The sequence below is a fragment of the Brassica napus genome, chromosome C9 (genome assembly GCF_020379485.1).
Source record: "Brassica napus cultivar Da-Ae chromosome C9, Da-Ae, whole genome shotgun sequence".
NCBI classification, from domain to species: Eukaryota; Viridiplantae; Streptophyta; class Magnoliopsida; order Brassicales; family Brassicaceae; genus Brassica; species Brassica napus.
Genome location: NC_063452.1, coordinates 60,450,409 through 60,465,921, shown reverse-complemented (window position 1 = coordinate 60,465,921; position 15,513 = coordinate 60,450,409). Strand labels below are relative to the sequence as shown.

Sequence of the window (15,513 nt, the reverse complement as noted above, 5' to 3'; positions counted from 1 at the left end):
TAATCAGGGAGCAAATCAACCGGAGAATAATCCTAGGGGCCGAAGATTATCCCGAAGGCGAAACCAAAAGGACGGAAGGCGAAGCGGGGATGGCAAGGTCCTGGTCCGGCCCCAATCCGTTGGAATCCACTCCAGACGCCGAAGTAGCTCATGAGACAAACACGACAAGGCCATGTAGACCCTACAACAAACGAAAAGAGCCAAGCAGGTAGACGATGGAGCAGAGCTGTCAGAAGCAAGCAGATGTTTAATTCTCTCGACTCCGGCCCCTTCACAAAACAGTTGACTCGGAAGGATAATGGCAACAAAACGATGAGGAGGCAAGGCACAACATCAGTTAGTCTCCTTCTGGAACCGTGAGGAACAGAGGAGACAGAGCTCCAAACACCAGACGACAAGACAAGTCGTCATGCTAGCACCTACAAGAATCAGACCAAACAAGAGTCCCCGGCGAAAGCCTCACAGCGCCATTACATCTCAAATCCAAGATTCGAGAAGGGGAAGTCCTAGCGGAGCAACCGAAATGGGGGAGAGATGGGAAAGGCAGAGCAGCATGAGGCCAGAGACTTAACGGCAGCGACGCGCTTCAAATCCGGCGAGAGCTCAGGGTTGAACCTGACCCAGATCCAACCACCACTGAATCCCAGATCTACAACATATTCAGAGCTTCCTGAACACGGACAACTAACCACAGACTCGCCAACACTCCGGGGAAGTCGAGAACACACCCGACGACCGTTTAGAACCGCCGGATCCGGTCGTAATCCGACGATAATCTAGAGGAATCGAGCAAAGAGACGAGGAAAAGATATCCGCGAAACAGGGTAAGAGGCAGAGCAAAGAACATGAGGGGTGGCGACCGACGGTGAAGGGCACCACCGGCCACCGGAGCTAAGAAAATTAGGGTTTCAACGAAAAAAGGTAAAGTCGGAGAGAGAGAAAGGAGAGAAAAAATCTCTCACCTCTCTCTAGTTTTCTGATATAATATCTTTACTTTACTCAATGTCTCCCTTTTTCTCAGTTTATCTTTCACTTTCTCTATCCATTTTTTTTGTTGAGTTCTTGGTCTGGTAAAAAAGCATGCAAGTTTATAATTACTCTTGATTTAGATTCAATTTCCTTTTACTGTTGATCAATAACCTCTTAATTGTTCATCTGAGGTTAAAATGAAGGGATATACTCTGCTCAAAAACTTAACTTTTCAGTAGAAAAATGAAAAATGAAAAATCAAAGTTTTGTCATCAAAAAAGGTAACAATAAAGCATCTCCCAACATTATTTACAAAATTGGTATTTACAAATTTGTTCTTTCGATAGCTTATATTTATAAAATTACTTTATTTGCTTTTGCAACTTGAAAAAATACAGAAACATATAAGGAAGAAAAAAATATAAAAACAACAAATAAAAAACCATATAGTTTTTTTTTAAGAATTAAATGCAGGTAGAATCTGACCCGTGCTAAGCATGGGGTAATAACACTAGTTAATACTCCCTCCGTTTCATATTAATTGTCGTTTTAGAGAATTTTTTTCGTTACAAAATAAGTGTTGTTTTCGATTTTCAATGCAAAATTTATGCAAAATTTATTTTTCTATTGGTTGAAATATGGTTAGGTGTATAAGTAATAGTATTTTTTTATAAGAAATGTACAAAATTAATTGTTTCTTTAATCCGTGTGCCAAAACCTAAAACGACACTTATAATGAAACAGAGAGAATAATAAACTTTCAAGTCGTTAGTACTTCAAATTTAGACTAGTTATTGAATCACTGAAACAAATACTGATATCAAAAAGGATGATAAAAGTTTCAAGTCATTGATTAAATAATAAATTTAGTATAACTTTTGATCTGATAAATAATCCGTAAAGAATCCTAATCAAAACCACAAAAGTAACTAAAAATGTTTTGAAATAAAAAAAATATTTTAGCAAAAAAACAACTTGAAAGGTCAAATCTCCCAAATATCTCAGTACATTACTACACATGCATGTCTGAAGTGGGCATGAAAAGACAACGTTATGATTTTCTAACTGTTAGCATATATTATTCCCAATAACGCATCCCTACCCACCAGATTAATTATTTATAGTTTAGTAGTATTCTTGTTTCCATACAACACATATTTTAAAACTTTATATATCACATAGAAATAAATATGCGCGTTCTTTCGTATATATTCCCCAATCTCCACATCTGTAATTAGTTCTAATTCCGTATTAAACAACTCTTGGCATCTCAACACTCATTTGCCCGCCCATGCATCTTTATCTTTATCTTTTGGAGGAATTATTATAAAGCTGTAATTCGCAGTGTCCTAATATTTACAAGTTAGGACAAAATTTCATCGGAAATAATTTCTATGTGCGTACCTCTAATTAAATCAAACGTCGGATCTATTCATATCTAAATTTAGGATTAAAGAGAAAGAAATAGGATTAAAGCTATGAAAAATTGAGCACGATAGTATCTCCTTATATATGATATGCCATTGTCTTTGTGAATTTATTTGTCGTGCACATAAAATAGTTTTGTTGCTGTTGAAAAATATTTTTCATTGGAGATTTACGCAATGTGATTATGCAAAATCGGCCAGATTGATGATTGTTCACGAGTAATGATGAAAGTCTTTCATCTTAGTATGTAATTTTTCTAAATAGAAAATTATACTTTTGTAATAAAATCAAAACTATAAGACTTGCGATTAAAATCGTGCTTTGTCTTATACTTCTAGAATGTTCATATAGTTAGAGTTCTTTATAATAGACTGCGTAGTAAACACAGTAAAAAGTTTGCATGCATCTTTATTTTTCTCATCGAGGGTGCATGCATAAACGATAAAAAATTACTAAAAGTTAAAATGATTACCTTGTTACATCAATAAAAATGAGAATTGATAAAACTCAGTAAACGTGAAATGGTTATAACCCCATGCTTGAAGAGCGGTATGAAGGATTTCTAAACCCTAAATTAACTGATTACTGGCCAAACTAGTCTATACAGTTTGTATCGGTATGTAATAATTCAGTAAATGCCAATACGAATGTACACAAGTTTGTTCGAACTTGTTGTCCGTCCCATTCTTATCGAAATAAAACACTCGTTCCCTTGAACGAGACGTTAGCAAGAGTACATATTCCGTTTTACTACTTATGCAATAAGAATACGAATTTCATATATGAAAACGATGTCTTAAAAAAAATTAAATACATGATTCGGTAAGTGACATGCACTTTGGAAATCAAAAATTGGCTGCTAGAGTTATATATATTTGGTGAAAAATACTGCGTCGACATGTCCTCGGATAAATAGTATAATTATGATGATGTCGAAAAAATACTGCGTCGACATGTCTCACGGACAATTAAAACGTGATTCTCACTCACATATATGCTATTCAGAAACGAACTAGCCCCACCATTAGGGCTCCTTTCCATGTCTTTCGTATGCTGATTCGTTACTTAAAAAGCTGACTATATATACGTGAATCTAAACTGTTAAAATTTAACGTTAAAGATAGGTTTGGTATGCATACACTGAGATGTCGGATCCACATCAGTCATTTGCGTGAGAAATACCTCTTAAACTATCACCAGCTGACGTATCTTCTAGTATTCATTCCAATGAGACAACAAAAAATTGGCAATACAGTAAAGGCATATATGGAAATAAATATATAAGAAAATTCACATCGAGTATTATAACATTTTATTTAAAGTTATAGAAGGAGAAGAATTGAGGTAATGGTATACGTGTGTGTCCCAGAAGATCTAGATTCTCCATACTACAGAGACGGACTTTACCCTACCCTCTACTTTTAACTATACAACCAAGTGTGTCGCCTTTAAAGGTTCTCCCCAATCCTCGATTAATTGTTTTTTTTTTTCTAAATTAGGTCACCATCGAGAATATAAACCCAATAAACAAGTTTTACTTTATAAATGGTTTCTCTAATATTTTAGCAAGGATGTGTCTTGTCTAAAATAGTGATTGTGCTTTTTGATTAATAATCTTATTCTTTTTGATCTTCCAATTATTTGATCTTCTCTTTAAAAATTGATTTATCTAATATATCTCTTTCCATCAAATGATATTCATGTCTTGTAAACTCACATTACATTTTAAACATAGTACAAATTTAATTAATAAAAAGTAATTTAAATTTGTTAGAAAAAAAATCAGATTAACATTTTTAAAAATTTAGTCTAGAACACATATGCACCATTTGCAAGCTTAAATAATAGGCGCGTTGAAAAATTAATTTATAACAAACCAAAGGAATGTATCAACAAAAAAAGAATGTCTAAATGGAAAACTTAGAATCTTTAGTTTTTTAAAACAAATTAATTGTCTCCTCATGCATGTATGACTATAAATATAGAACCCCTGCACACAATCTATCTCATAACTAAACACCAACGAAATCGCTCTTCTCTCTCTCTCTCTCTACACATTACAAAAGCTAGAATTCTTATTGTGAGACCATGTCAGGCGTTTGGGTTTTCAAAAACGGAGTGATACGTCTTGTAGAAAACCCAAACCAGTCCGGTGGAGTGACGCATGGCCGGAGGAATGTGTTGGTTTACTTGCCGACCGGTGAAGTAGTCTCTTCTTACTCGTCACTGGAACAGATCCTAATGAGTCTCGGGTGGGAGAGATACTTTAGTGGAGACTCTGATCTCATCCAGTACCACAAACGTTCCTCCATCGACCTCATCTCCTTACCAAGAGACTTCTCCAAGTTCAACTCCGTTTACATGTACGACATCGTCATCAAGAACCCTAATACCTTCCACGTCCGTGAGTTCCACTGAAATCCACGTATTAATTCTCGACCAGTCGGTTTAGTTTGCGTTTGTTTTGTTCCAACCGAGAGGTTCCAGACATACGAATATGAAGTATAATCATGTCAAATAACGTACGGGTCAAAAGAGAAGATGTGTGAGCTTCCAGAAGCAAAGCGATGGGTATTGGAATATCATCACTTAGTTTGTGTTTTTATCTGTTAATATGTGCTAAATTATTGTGAATGGATTTACTTATTTGTCCAAGTTTGTTGCATAATGCATTTGTATATGGTTCTGTCTTCATCTAGGCGAGGCTTTGTGTGGACGTTTAAGAGTAGTGTTGTTAAAAGGTGGCACATTACTTGTAGCCGTCGTTGATTAGTTTGCTTTGTAGCTTCGAAATTGTGGTGCAATCGATGTAAGTTGTGTTACTATAATATATATCCGATTCTCATCGCTGTTGAAGAAAAGTTCATTTTCGTTTTGTATGCAACTGAAGTTGTGTTACTATAATACTTTTTGATTTTTTTTTTCTTCTTCATATAGGAGTAGTATTATTTCATCATTTTAGGTATATAAAAAGTACAGAAACATAAACATTTACTAAACCCTGTTAACAAAAATAAATAAATTACGTTGCATATTAAGAAAAAATCATGCAGGCATAAGAAGACATAAGTCTGACTTAATGAGGAGAAAAAATACGTGTCTGATTTCGATCAAAACCGTGGCAGATCATCATCATTTAATCAATTTAGTTACTTAGTGAGGGATGGTGATTTTGAACCTCTTAGCTGCTTGTGAAACCAGAGAACGAAAAATACCCGAATAAGTGTACCCCCAAGAAACTCAAACGCAGCCAATGTTACCAAAGAATAATACGAGTACTTTAGGATCAATATGGAAAAACATAGCAGCGAAGAAGTTGTACACCTCAGACTCAGAACTTGTAATAATCATTCATGTTAATGGTGAATAAGGGGTTGGATCAATAAATTATAAATTGATTATTTGTCTGCAATAGGAAATATGAAATATCCTAATTGCGAAAATTATTCAGTTAAATTTCAATGTGCAGGTTTATTTATCCGCTTCAGAAGAAAATAAAAAAGACGAGTATAAACTACAAAATGTTTCAGGTTCAAATCAAAAGTTGAGCTTTGATACAAGTGGGGAAAGAGATGGTCACCTGATCTATATGCCCATTTGTACCCCTATCCGGCCAAAAAAAAAAGGTTTTATGTACAGAAGAGAAGAGAGATAGAGAGCAAAGATGATGTAGAGACAAGCACTTGGTGCAAAAGAAGAATAAGAAGAAGAAGCGATGTATCTCTGCATCATCTTGGAATCATATCCCAAAAGCTAAAGTTTGGTGTGGCATCATCACTACGACTTTTCCTCAGCGGAGGTTTTGCAGATAGGGCACCAGTTCTTCATCCGTAGCCATTGTTGTACACAGCTCACATGGTACATATGTTCACATGGCATAGTCCCTACTTCATCTCCATCAACATACTCTTCCTGCATAAGTATATTTAGATAAAATTAACCTCTTCTTCGTTTCACTAAACCTCTTCCTACTCAGATACTAGACAAACCAGTGGATTAATTTATAGTTTGTGCGTACAAAGTAGAGAAAAAAGAGGAGACCTGGCAAATACTGCACTTGATATCATCATCCTTATCCAGCGAAATGGCACCGGTTTCATCTGTCTCTTGATAAATGCTTTTCTTGAGGCTTCTCGAGAGTGCTTCTTCGCTTAGAGCTGTGCTCACTGTACCTATTTCATCCCCCAAAGCTAGTAGTTCCTGTAAAAAAATTTGTGTTCATATGATTTAAGCTTTAGTAGACTTTTGATTGTTAAACTAAAATGGTGAATAATATCCCAAGGGAGCATGATGTAAAACAAACATGCAAGACTGACCTCATATGACATGTTATCAATGTCAATCCTCATATCGCTATGCTGATCGTGGAATCTGATCATACCACTTGAGAAGAGATTTGTCTCTAAAGAAGCCAGTTGCTGTGGGGAAAGAGCAGAACAGGTAGTAGAAACGTGAGAAACAAATCTATACCCGGACAAAACATGTAAGACCAAGCTGCTAATTACCTCGTATGTAAGCTCATGATCATGTTCAATTCTTTCCAGGGCCAACAATACCTGACACATTTTCAAAATTAGTGTTATCACCACACTCACGAACCTGTCAAAGCTTCTAATGAAATCAGACGACAAGATGACGGAAACTACCTCTGCAATTCCATTCATGTTGTAGCGACTTAAACCATCCCGGTCCACCAAAGAGCTTGAAGGGTGAGCTTCTGAGGGGCTACCAGGAATCATGCTACTTAACCGGCCAGTACTACTGTGACTATTTGATGGAGTAACAGAAAGAGAATGATTGGGATTGATTGGTGTTGCAGGTTGAGGCGTTTGTCGAGAAGTAGCAGGGGATGCAACAACTCCAAGTCGCCCTGATCTCCTACCACTACTTGAAACAACACTATTATCCCTGATAGTTGGTACCATACGATTCCTTCTGTTATCAGAAACTGTGACGCCGTTTCCATGAGAAGAGCTTTGATTCCTTCCCTTCATCACCGACACGCTACTCTTACTGCCTTGGCTAGAGGAGCTGCTCTCTCCATCAGAGTTTTTCTTTTTAGTCACACTGACTTTTGTTCCAGAGCTTGATTTAGTTGGAAGTACATCAGAGACAGAGTTGCACCTCAAGTTTCTCAATCCATTCCTGCTCAGACCACCTCTTAGAGTGTGGTCGCCACCAGAAGAAGAAGAGACAGAGGGAGGCATTAGAGTATCTAGAGTGCGCAAGTCAGGTTTCTGATGACTACTTCTGGTGGTTCCTCTACTTGAGCTAATTCCTACGACTTCTCTAGAGACGGTGTTTTGAGACTGAACACTGATTGCGCTTCTCTTAGTCTTTAGGCGAGGAAGGATGGGCTTAACCGCCGCTGGATCATCATGAATACTGCTCGTCTCTGAAGAATCTCTGTCCACATTAGATGAGGGCTGTCTCCTGCCAGTAGTACCTATGGCTGGCTTTCTTAAGTATCCAAATCCACCCGGAGTTCGAGATGAACTCCCAACAATTGCCTTTCCAGGCCTGCCAACTTTTGTATTGTCAACCGTAGGGCCAATCCTGCTTCCCTTGGTGGAGGTTACCTTTGCACTACAGGCAATTTGGCTGCAGAAAGGGACATTCTTTTCATCTTTCTTCTTCATATTCTCACGCAGTACAGGACCGGTTGCTTTTCGAGGCAGAACCATCGGGGTAAGCACATCCATCCATCCTTTCCCTGCAGACAAAAACAATACCTTATGAGATATCTGATCAAAAGTTGTATCCTGCCTGAAGCTCAAATAGAATATTCAGTTACACCAAACAAACAGTTACACCAAACAAACTTTATGAATAATAAACATCAGACCAGCAAAAAAGAGAGGGGATTACTAATGGTCCCCAACCAAGAGAATTCAATATAAAATAACATAAACACAGATTCAACAAGTCATCAAAAGATTTAAGGATGATCTTCCACCAAACCTAAAGCAAGCTAAACAAAGGAACACAAACAAATAAACAAAGCTTGCGGGAAGAACATAGAAGTGGATGTATAGATCATCCAGAGCAAAACACCAACTTGATGAATCATAAACATCAGACCACAAAGCTGATTATATGATCGTGGAAAGAGAGAGAAAAAAAAAGGTGCTGCACGTTCAATCGAATTACACGGACTTTCCAATAAACAAAACGCCCCTTTTGTTCCCCGGAGACCAAAAAACAGAGAGACGTATAATAGATACAGAGCACATATAACAACAATTAAAGAAACTCTGCCCTTTCAATCAGAGCTAATATACAAACAATAACACGTATCGAACCCTTACCTATGGAGAATGGAAGAGAAATAAATGGCTTAGTCAGAGAGATCTGGGCCGTTGGTTTCGGGTTAGGTTCTGTGGAAGCTTAAAGATGAACGGTTGATATGCAAACTAACGTCCCCCTCTGTAGGACGAACGAAAACGACACCGTTGTCGTTAAGTAGCGTTACGTACGGTGGACGGAATGATATTGATACAAAAAATTTCTATTTTTTTGTTTGGTGGTGAAATTAATGGAATTTTTTACATTATTCGTAAGAGGAAAAAAGAAGTGAAAACAGATTAGATTATTTCATTACTGGTATTGATAATGTCGAGAAAGGTGTATTAACAAACGTATCGTCGCTTTTGGCGTAAATCAAGAGATTAACCAATAAATAATTTTGTTTGGTTGTTTACAAAAAATAAAAATAAAAAAAATTGTTTGGTCAACATGGATTAACTAAATAAACATATATTCTTCTTGTTTAGCTTCACGAAAATATTTTTTGGGGATTTGTTGCGATGAGTGAAGTATTATTTAACTTATAAAAAGATCTCTCGCCTATATGAAATTTTCTTCAGATAGTTATCATCATAGCATTTATACATATGCATATGCACGTTTCGAAACAACCTTCACGTATAAAACTCATTGTATTTATTGTTTTAGAAGTCTATATATGGTAATTGTAATGACCCAATCCCACCATCTCCACTTCTTTCCCCAACCCCACCATCTTCACCTTCTTTTCCACTATCTCCACCCTCTTTCCCACCATTTCCATCTTCTATAATTCACAAACTTAGAAAGAAAGAAAGAGAGAGAGAAAGAAAAGAGAGAGAGAGGAAGAAGAGGAAGGGAGAAAGCTCACCTGAGCTCGTCGCCGGAGCAACCGTGCGCCGTGATCACGTTCAGCTTGCCAGCACCGATCAACACCCTAGGTAACCGCCGGAAACCGCATGCCTTAAGTTCAGTTTCGTTTCCGTTTAGTAAATCGCCCATAACTTCCTAACCATTGCGAATCTCGTGCATCCAAGGCCATCATCGTGTTCCTCTCGACGAGACGAAGCCGTAGCCGCCGACCGCGCCGCAATCGGAGCCCGGATGAGCCCGCACGCGCCTCCGGAAGTTTCGCCTCTGCGCGCGCGTGAGGTGCACGCGCCGCCGCCGGAAATCGTCGCCGCCGCCTTCGCCGCCGGTAAGCTCCGCCGTCGCCGCCGGTGACCGAAACCGGTGACTCGGTCAATTCGTCCGAGTCAACTCAGCGAGTCAACTCGGTTGACTCGGTAAACCGGTGGATTGACTGGTTTGACCGGTTTAAATTGATTTCGGTTCGGTTAGGGTAAACCGGTCGGTTTAGTCAAATCGATTTCTGGTCAAAGATTGACCGGGTTGACTTTGACCAGCGGGTTGACTTTTCCGCAAACCTTGACCAGTTCCGTTTTTGATCGTTCGAAAGGCGTTCTGACTCGAAATTTCGATCTGATTTCAGATTTGGAGTCCATTTGAGCAGCTGGAGTTCATAGATACCACTTCTTATTATTGCTAAGGTGAGGGTCTAATCCCGAATTTCTCGTACACGGCTTAGGATCTCGAATAAATATAATTTATTTCTAATGTGTTCCGTCTGTGTGAAATCGAGTCTATCATTGCTTGTTTAGTTGTAGATTCTTTGCATAAACCGGAACTAGGGGGTTAGAGAATTCAACATTGATTGTTTCACTTAATGTAAATTCTTAGCTAGGATTGTTTTTGTTTGGAGACGGATACAGAGACGGACTACTGTATGCCGGATTGTATGAGGTTATGGCCAACTTTAGTCGACCGGTTGAGCTGTAGCCTAGAAGTGTCGATAAATCGTCTACGGGCGTGTGTTACCGAGCACTTTTTCGGTGTGTGTATGAACCGAGCACCTTTTCGGTAGTGTTTTTGGCCTGTTAGAGGGCGGCGAGTGTGCACCTCGCTAGGACCATTGTTTGTTGCTTGAGTACTTTAGGTACTGTGTTTGACATGCATTAGAATTAAATTATATTTATTCGGAGTGCTATGTCCGGGTCCATGGACTTCGGGGTAGCATCCCATACCTCATTGAGCGATTCCCCTGTCGCTCACCCCTCCTTCTTTCCCCCTTTTAGGTGAGACCGACGAGCAGGAGTGATTATCGGACTGGTGCTATTGGGCTTTTGGGTTTCTATCGCTTTTACCGCTTTTATCTTTATCGGGCCTTTAGGCCTCTGGACTTTTATCGTTTATGTTATTCCTATTTCAGACTTTCGGTTTATGTCGTATTTTATATTTCGGATGTTATCGATGTTGGGCTTTTAGGCCTTTTGGTACCGTATTGACTTTTATATTATGATATGAAGATTATTATTATTTGAGTTGTATTATTATTTTATTTCTGCTTTTATCAATTTATTATATTTCGAAAGTGGCGGGTGTCACAATTTGGTATCAGAGCGGGTTCCATCCCGGTTCCGTCCCGGGATGGCGGTCAGGGGATTCGGTTTTCATCGGTTTTCAACGTTCTTTTTGTTTAAAAAAAATATATATATATTTATTTATATATTTGGAAATTCTTTTAGCACCATTATGTCCAGTAATTACTAACTCAATTGTCTCTTTCAATGACGATGAGTAAAATCATCGTCATTCGTCCTTCGACTATCAGAGTTCTCGCCAGATGTTCAGCAGTTGGGTGATGTCCAAGTTCGTCAGTTTTCTCAGGAGTTATCAGTTCTTCGGTCATTATTTTGAGGTTATCCAGGAGTGGATATGTGACGTTTCTGCCACCAACCCACTTCAAGCAATCGTTCCACGAGTTTTGCTACTGGAGATTATGTGGTGTGTGGTATGAGCCATTGGTTGGCATGTGTTGTTGTGTGTACGAGTATATTGACTATTTTGGAGATATATTTGTTTTGTGAACTCGTGGAGATCGCTTTTGAATTGGGGTGCAGCAGCTTGCGTTGTGTGGGTGTTGGAGTTACACTTTGGTATGTTTACCAATTTTGGCAGTGTTGATCGTTTCAGAGATGTGTCGGTTTGGACAATTGATATAGGACATTGGGAGCTGTTTATGTCCATCGCGGTGTACCAATTATGCTTGGAGGGCCGATTTTTTCGGAGACTCGTCAGGGATTGAGCTATGTTTTTACGATGTCATCCTTGGGATGGATTGGCTGTCACGTCATCAAGTAGTGTTGGATTTCCTGAGGGCAAGAGTTCCTATTGCTGAAGCAAATGGAAGTTTTTATTGCATGCATTCTACATGCTGAGGAGTTATGGGATATAAGAACATAGAGATTTTTGGCTACCATTTCAATGGTTAAGGATGATGGACAACATGGGCTGCAGGATCTTCCGGTTATTACAGAGTATGAGGATATATTTGTGACCTTTGGAAAGGCCACCACAAGACACATGAGACGCTCTTGCAATTTTATTTTATTTTGGAGCAAACAGCACTGGCTTCACGAGTTTCTTATCGTCTATCACCAGCATGGATGACTGAGTTGAGAAAGCGATTGGAGGAACTCTTTGATAAGGGATTTATCAGATCGATTTTTTCCCCATGGGGAGCATCATTGTTGTTGTAAATAAGAAAGGTGGGAGTTTCAGATTTTGTATCGACTACATAGACTTGAACATGGTAACCATCATATTGACGAGTTGTTAGAAGAGCTTAATGGAGGTTCATCGTTCTCGAAGTTTGTCTTGGCATCAAGATACCATCAGATTGCTATAGCTGAGGAGTATGTACGGAATGCAGATTTCTGTTATGGATATTACGAGTTCGTAGTGATACCATTTGGGTCGACAAAGGCACTGTTGCATTCATGAAGATATGAATGACGTTTTCGTGAACATTTGGATAGGTGTGCGATTGTATTCACCAACGACATCCTGATTATTTTGGAATAGAAAGGAGATTTGTGAGCATTTAGCGGATTGCGTTGGATAAGCCTGGAGAGCATCAGTTGTTCGCTAAGTTGAGGAAGTGTAGCTTCTGGCAGAGGAATGTTGTATTTTTGGGTAACATGGTTTTGGAAGCAGAATTTTGATGGATCCAAAGAAGATTAATACCGTTTCGGGAAGGTCGAAACCTAAGAGCGCTACAAAGATCTGCCGTTCTTTTTGGGTTAATAGTGTACTACTGGAAGTTCATCAAGGGTTTCACCGGTATAGTAATGTTAAAGACGCGGTCTACGTGTAAAGACGTTAAGTGTGGTTGGATAGATTTTTGTTCGAGGAGTTTCACTGAATTGAAGCACAACTAATGAAGACACCAGTTTTGGGTTCTACTGAGGCTGAGGCTTACTGTGATGTGTCAGATACTGGATTGGATTTAAATTAAGGTATGAGGATTAAGTCATTTATATGCCTCACGCCAGAGAGGCTGTAGTGGTATTTGCGTTATAGTTTTGGAGATCGTAATTGTACGGGAAGGAAGTCCAGATTCTATGGGATCATTAGAGTATGATATTTATCTTCACTGATTAAAAATTGCACTTGGGCAGTGCAGTTGGATTGAGTTTGTAGCAGACTATAGTTTGGATATCGCATACTATCTGGTAAGGACAACCAGGTGATAAATGCCTTGGGTAGGCGTATGAGCTGTATCTCGGGAACCAAGAAGGTTCATGAGTTTACTGGGAGATTTGCTAGTCTCAGGTTGGGTGCCATTACTATCATTGGAGAGAAAGATGTCCTTGGGACTTTGGAGCAGACAGTTTTGCTATGGAGGATACACAAGCACAAGTTAGCATTATGGATTGGTTGAACAGATCGAGGTTGGGAGTATTGGATATCATACAGTTCTGAGCAGGATATACTTGTACCGAAACCGAGTTTGTGTGTTGGACGATAAGTTGTTAAGAAAATGAATCATACAAAAAATATCATCACTCGTGTTTCTCTACCCATCGGGAACACCAAAGGGTACAAAGATATGAAGAGTTAACTATAATTGATGTAGTATGAAGATGTTTGTAACTACATTGCGTCGCGGTGCCAGACATGTTATATGACTATGATAGAGGATCAGTTATCTATCATGTTATTTTTGAGCTTGCTTTTGCCGGAGTGGAAATGAGGCATGGTGATTATGGACATTGTTATTGGATTTTAAATCACCATATGTGGAAAGGATGCCACATGGGTAGTCATGGATAGACTTACCAAGTCAGCCCATTTCCTAAGTAATTAAGAAGACAATCAGAGCTAATCAATTGGAGCAGACCTACATTATTGAGTTTGGGAAGTTTCATGGATGTCAACATTGTATCGGATTGGGAATCGAAGTTCACATCTACATTTCAGAGAGCCTTTCAGAAGGCACTTGAGACAAAGATCATATGAGTACAGCTTATCACCCATTGACATATTGTCAGTCAGAGAGGACTACTCAGAACTTAAAGGATATGTTCAGAGATTGCGTTGGATGGAATTTCGGAAAGCATCTACCTTACCAGAGTTTGCCTACATCGACAACTATCTTTTGAGTATTAAAAAATAAAAAAAAATACTATACGAGGGTTATTTATGGTAGACCTTATAGTATACCACTTTGTTGGACCAAAGTGGGGTAGCAATATGAGTTAGAACTATTAATGGTTTAAGAGACGGTAGAGCAGAGGACATGCTCAAGGATTGGCTTTCGGAAGCCCATGACGTCAGAGGATTTATGCAGCTAAGCACCATAAGGATTTGGAGCTACATATGAGCACCTAATATACCTGAAAATAAGGACATTTCAGGAGGGACCTAAGACTCAGAAGATAAAGGAGCTTAAACCGAGACACATGGAATTGTATCCTTCACTGAAGTGGATTGGATTAGTTGCTTGCAGTTACTTTATCAGCAGTATATCAGCCTTCTAGGACTTGGTTCATATGACAGCATTGCAAAAGTTGAGAAGGCGCTATAATTATTTTGCAGTAGACATCAAGTGAGTTCATAAAGATTTTATGAACCTTATCATCTATTGAAGATTTTGAATCATCATGAGAAAAACAGTTCGGGGAATATCGACTGTGTTTGTCCGAGTTCGTTGGGAGGGAGATAAGACTCAGGAGGAGACCTGAAAGGCCGAGCGAAGATTAGTATTCGAGGTTTTGCTATGATGACATTGGGCACGTCAGCTTATGACATGAATTCGGGGACGAATTCCTTATAAGTGGGGGATAATTGTAATGACCCAATCCCACCATCTCCACTTCTTTCCCCAACCCCACCATCTTCACCTTCTTTTCCACTATCTCCACCTTCTTTCCCACCATCTCCATCTTCTATAATTCACAAACTTAGAAAGAAAAAAAGAGAGAGAGAGAGAAAAAGAGAGAGACAGGAAGAAGAGGAAGGGAGAAAGCTCACCTGAGCTCGTCGCCGGAGCAACCGTGCGCCGTGATCACGTTCAGCTTGCCACCACCGATCAACACCCTAGGTAACCGCCGGAAACTGCATGCCTTAAGTTCAGTTTCGTTTCCGTTTAGTAAATCACCCTAACTTCCTAACCATTGCGAATCTCGTGCATCCAAGGCCATCATCGTGTTCCTCTCGACGAGACGAAGCCGTAGCCGCCGACCGCGCCGCAATCGGAGCCCGGATGAGTCCGCACGCACCTCCGGAAGTTTCGCCTCTGCGCGTGAGGTGCACGCGCCGCCGCCGGAAATCGTCGCCGCCGCCTTCGCCGCCGGTAAGCTCCGCCGTCGCCCGTCCGGTGACTCGACACCGGTGACTCGGTCAACTCGTCCGAGTCCAACTACTCGGTTGACTCGGTAAACCGGTGATTGACTTCTTGGTTGAGACCGGTTTAAAATTGATTTCGTA

The 15,513-nt window shown here is 39.5% G+C and overlaps 2 protein-coding genes and 1 long non-coding RNA gene across 5 annotated transcripts; 2 read left to right on the top strand and 1 right to left on the bottom strand.

Annotated features, from left to right (window-relative positions):
- The first annotated feature begins 4,398 nt into the window (after positions 1-4,398).
- Positions 4,399-5,244, top strand: LOC125593147 (flowering-promoting factor 1-like protein 2). Its single transcript, XM_048769331.1, has one exon. The coding sequence runs from the start codon at positions 4,486-4,488 to the stop codon at positions 4,813-4,815; it is 330 nt and encodes a 109-aa protein (XP_048625288.1). The 5' UTR covers positions 4,399-4,485; the 3' UTR covers positions 4,816-5,244.
- Positions 5,245-5,907: 663 nt separating this feature from the next.
- On the bottom strand, positions 5,908-8,666 carry LOC125593143 (E3 ubiquitin-protein ligase MBR2-like). 3 transcript variants are annotated; one of them, XM_048769326.1, is made up of 6 exons: positions 8,554-8,666; positions 7,044-8,110; positions 6,903-6,953; positions 6,714-6,815; positions 6,439-6,597; positions 5,908-6,309 (listed from the first exon to the last, which is right to left on the bottom strand). In XM_048769326.1, exons 2-6 carry the CDS (start codon positions 8,097-8,099, stop codon positions 6,175-6,177), a joined length of 1,503 nt encoding a protein of 500 aa, XP_048625283.1. In that variant the 5' UTR covers positions 8,100-8,110; positions 8,554-8,666; the 3' UTR covers positions 5,908-6,174. The 3 variants fall into 3 exon arrangements, with proteins under 3 accessions (XP_048625283.1, XP_048625282.1, XP_048625284.1); XM_048769325.1 differs by having other exon boundaries at positions 8,548-8,665; XM_048769327.1 differs by lacking the exon at positions 8,554-8,666 and adding an exon at positions 8,456-8,475.
- A 625-nt stretch (positions 8,667-9,291) lies between these two features.
- On the top strand, positions 9,292-11,058 carry LOC125593148. The gene is made up of 4 exons (XR_007329090.1): positions 9,292-9,623; positions 9,720-9,880; positions 10,175-10,232; positions 10,818-11,058. It is a non-coding gene; the product is annotated as an uncharacterized LOC125593148 (long non-coding RNA).
- Positions 11,059-15,513: the final 4,455 nt, after the last annotated feature.

Coding starts and splice junctions, on each gene's coding strand:
- LOC125593147 (XM_048769331.1), top strand. CDS start 4,486: ATGTCAGGCGTTTGGGTTTTCAAAAACGGAGTGATACGTCTTGTAGAA.
- LOC125593143 (XM_048769326.1), bottom strand. CDS start 8,099: ATGGATGTGCTTACCCCGATGGTTCTGCCTCGAAAAGCAACCGGTCCT. Junction 6,598..6,713: donor TTGATAACATGTCATATGAG/GTCAGTCTTGCA, acceptor ATTTTTTTACAG/GAACTACTAGCTTTGGGGGA. Junction 6,310..6,438: donor TCAAGTGCAGTATTTGCCAG/GTCTCCTCTTTT, acceptor ATACTTATGCAG/GAAGAGTATGTTGATGGAGA.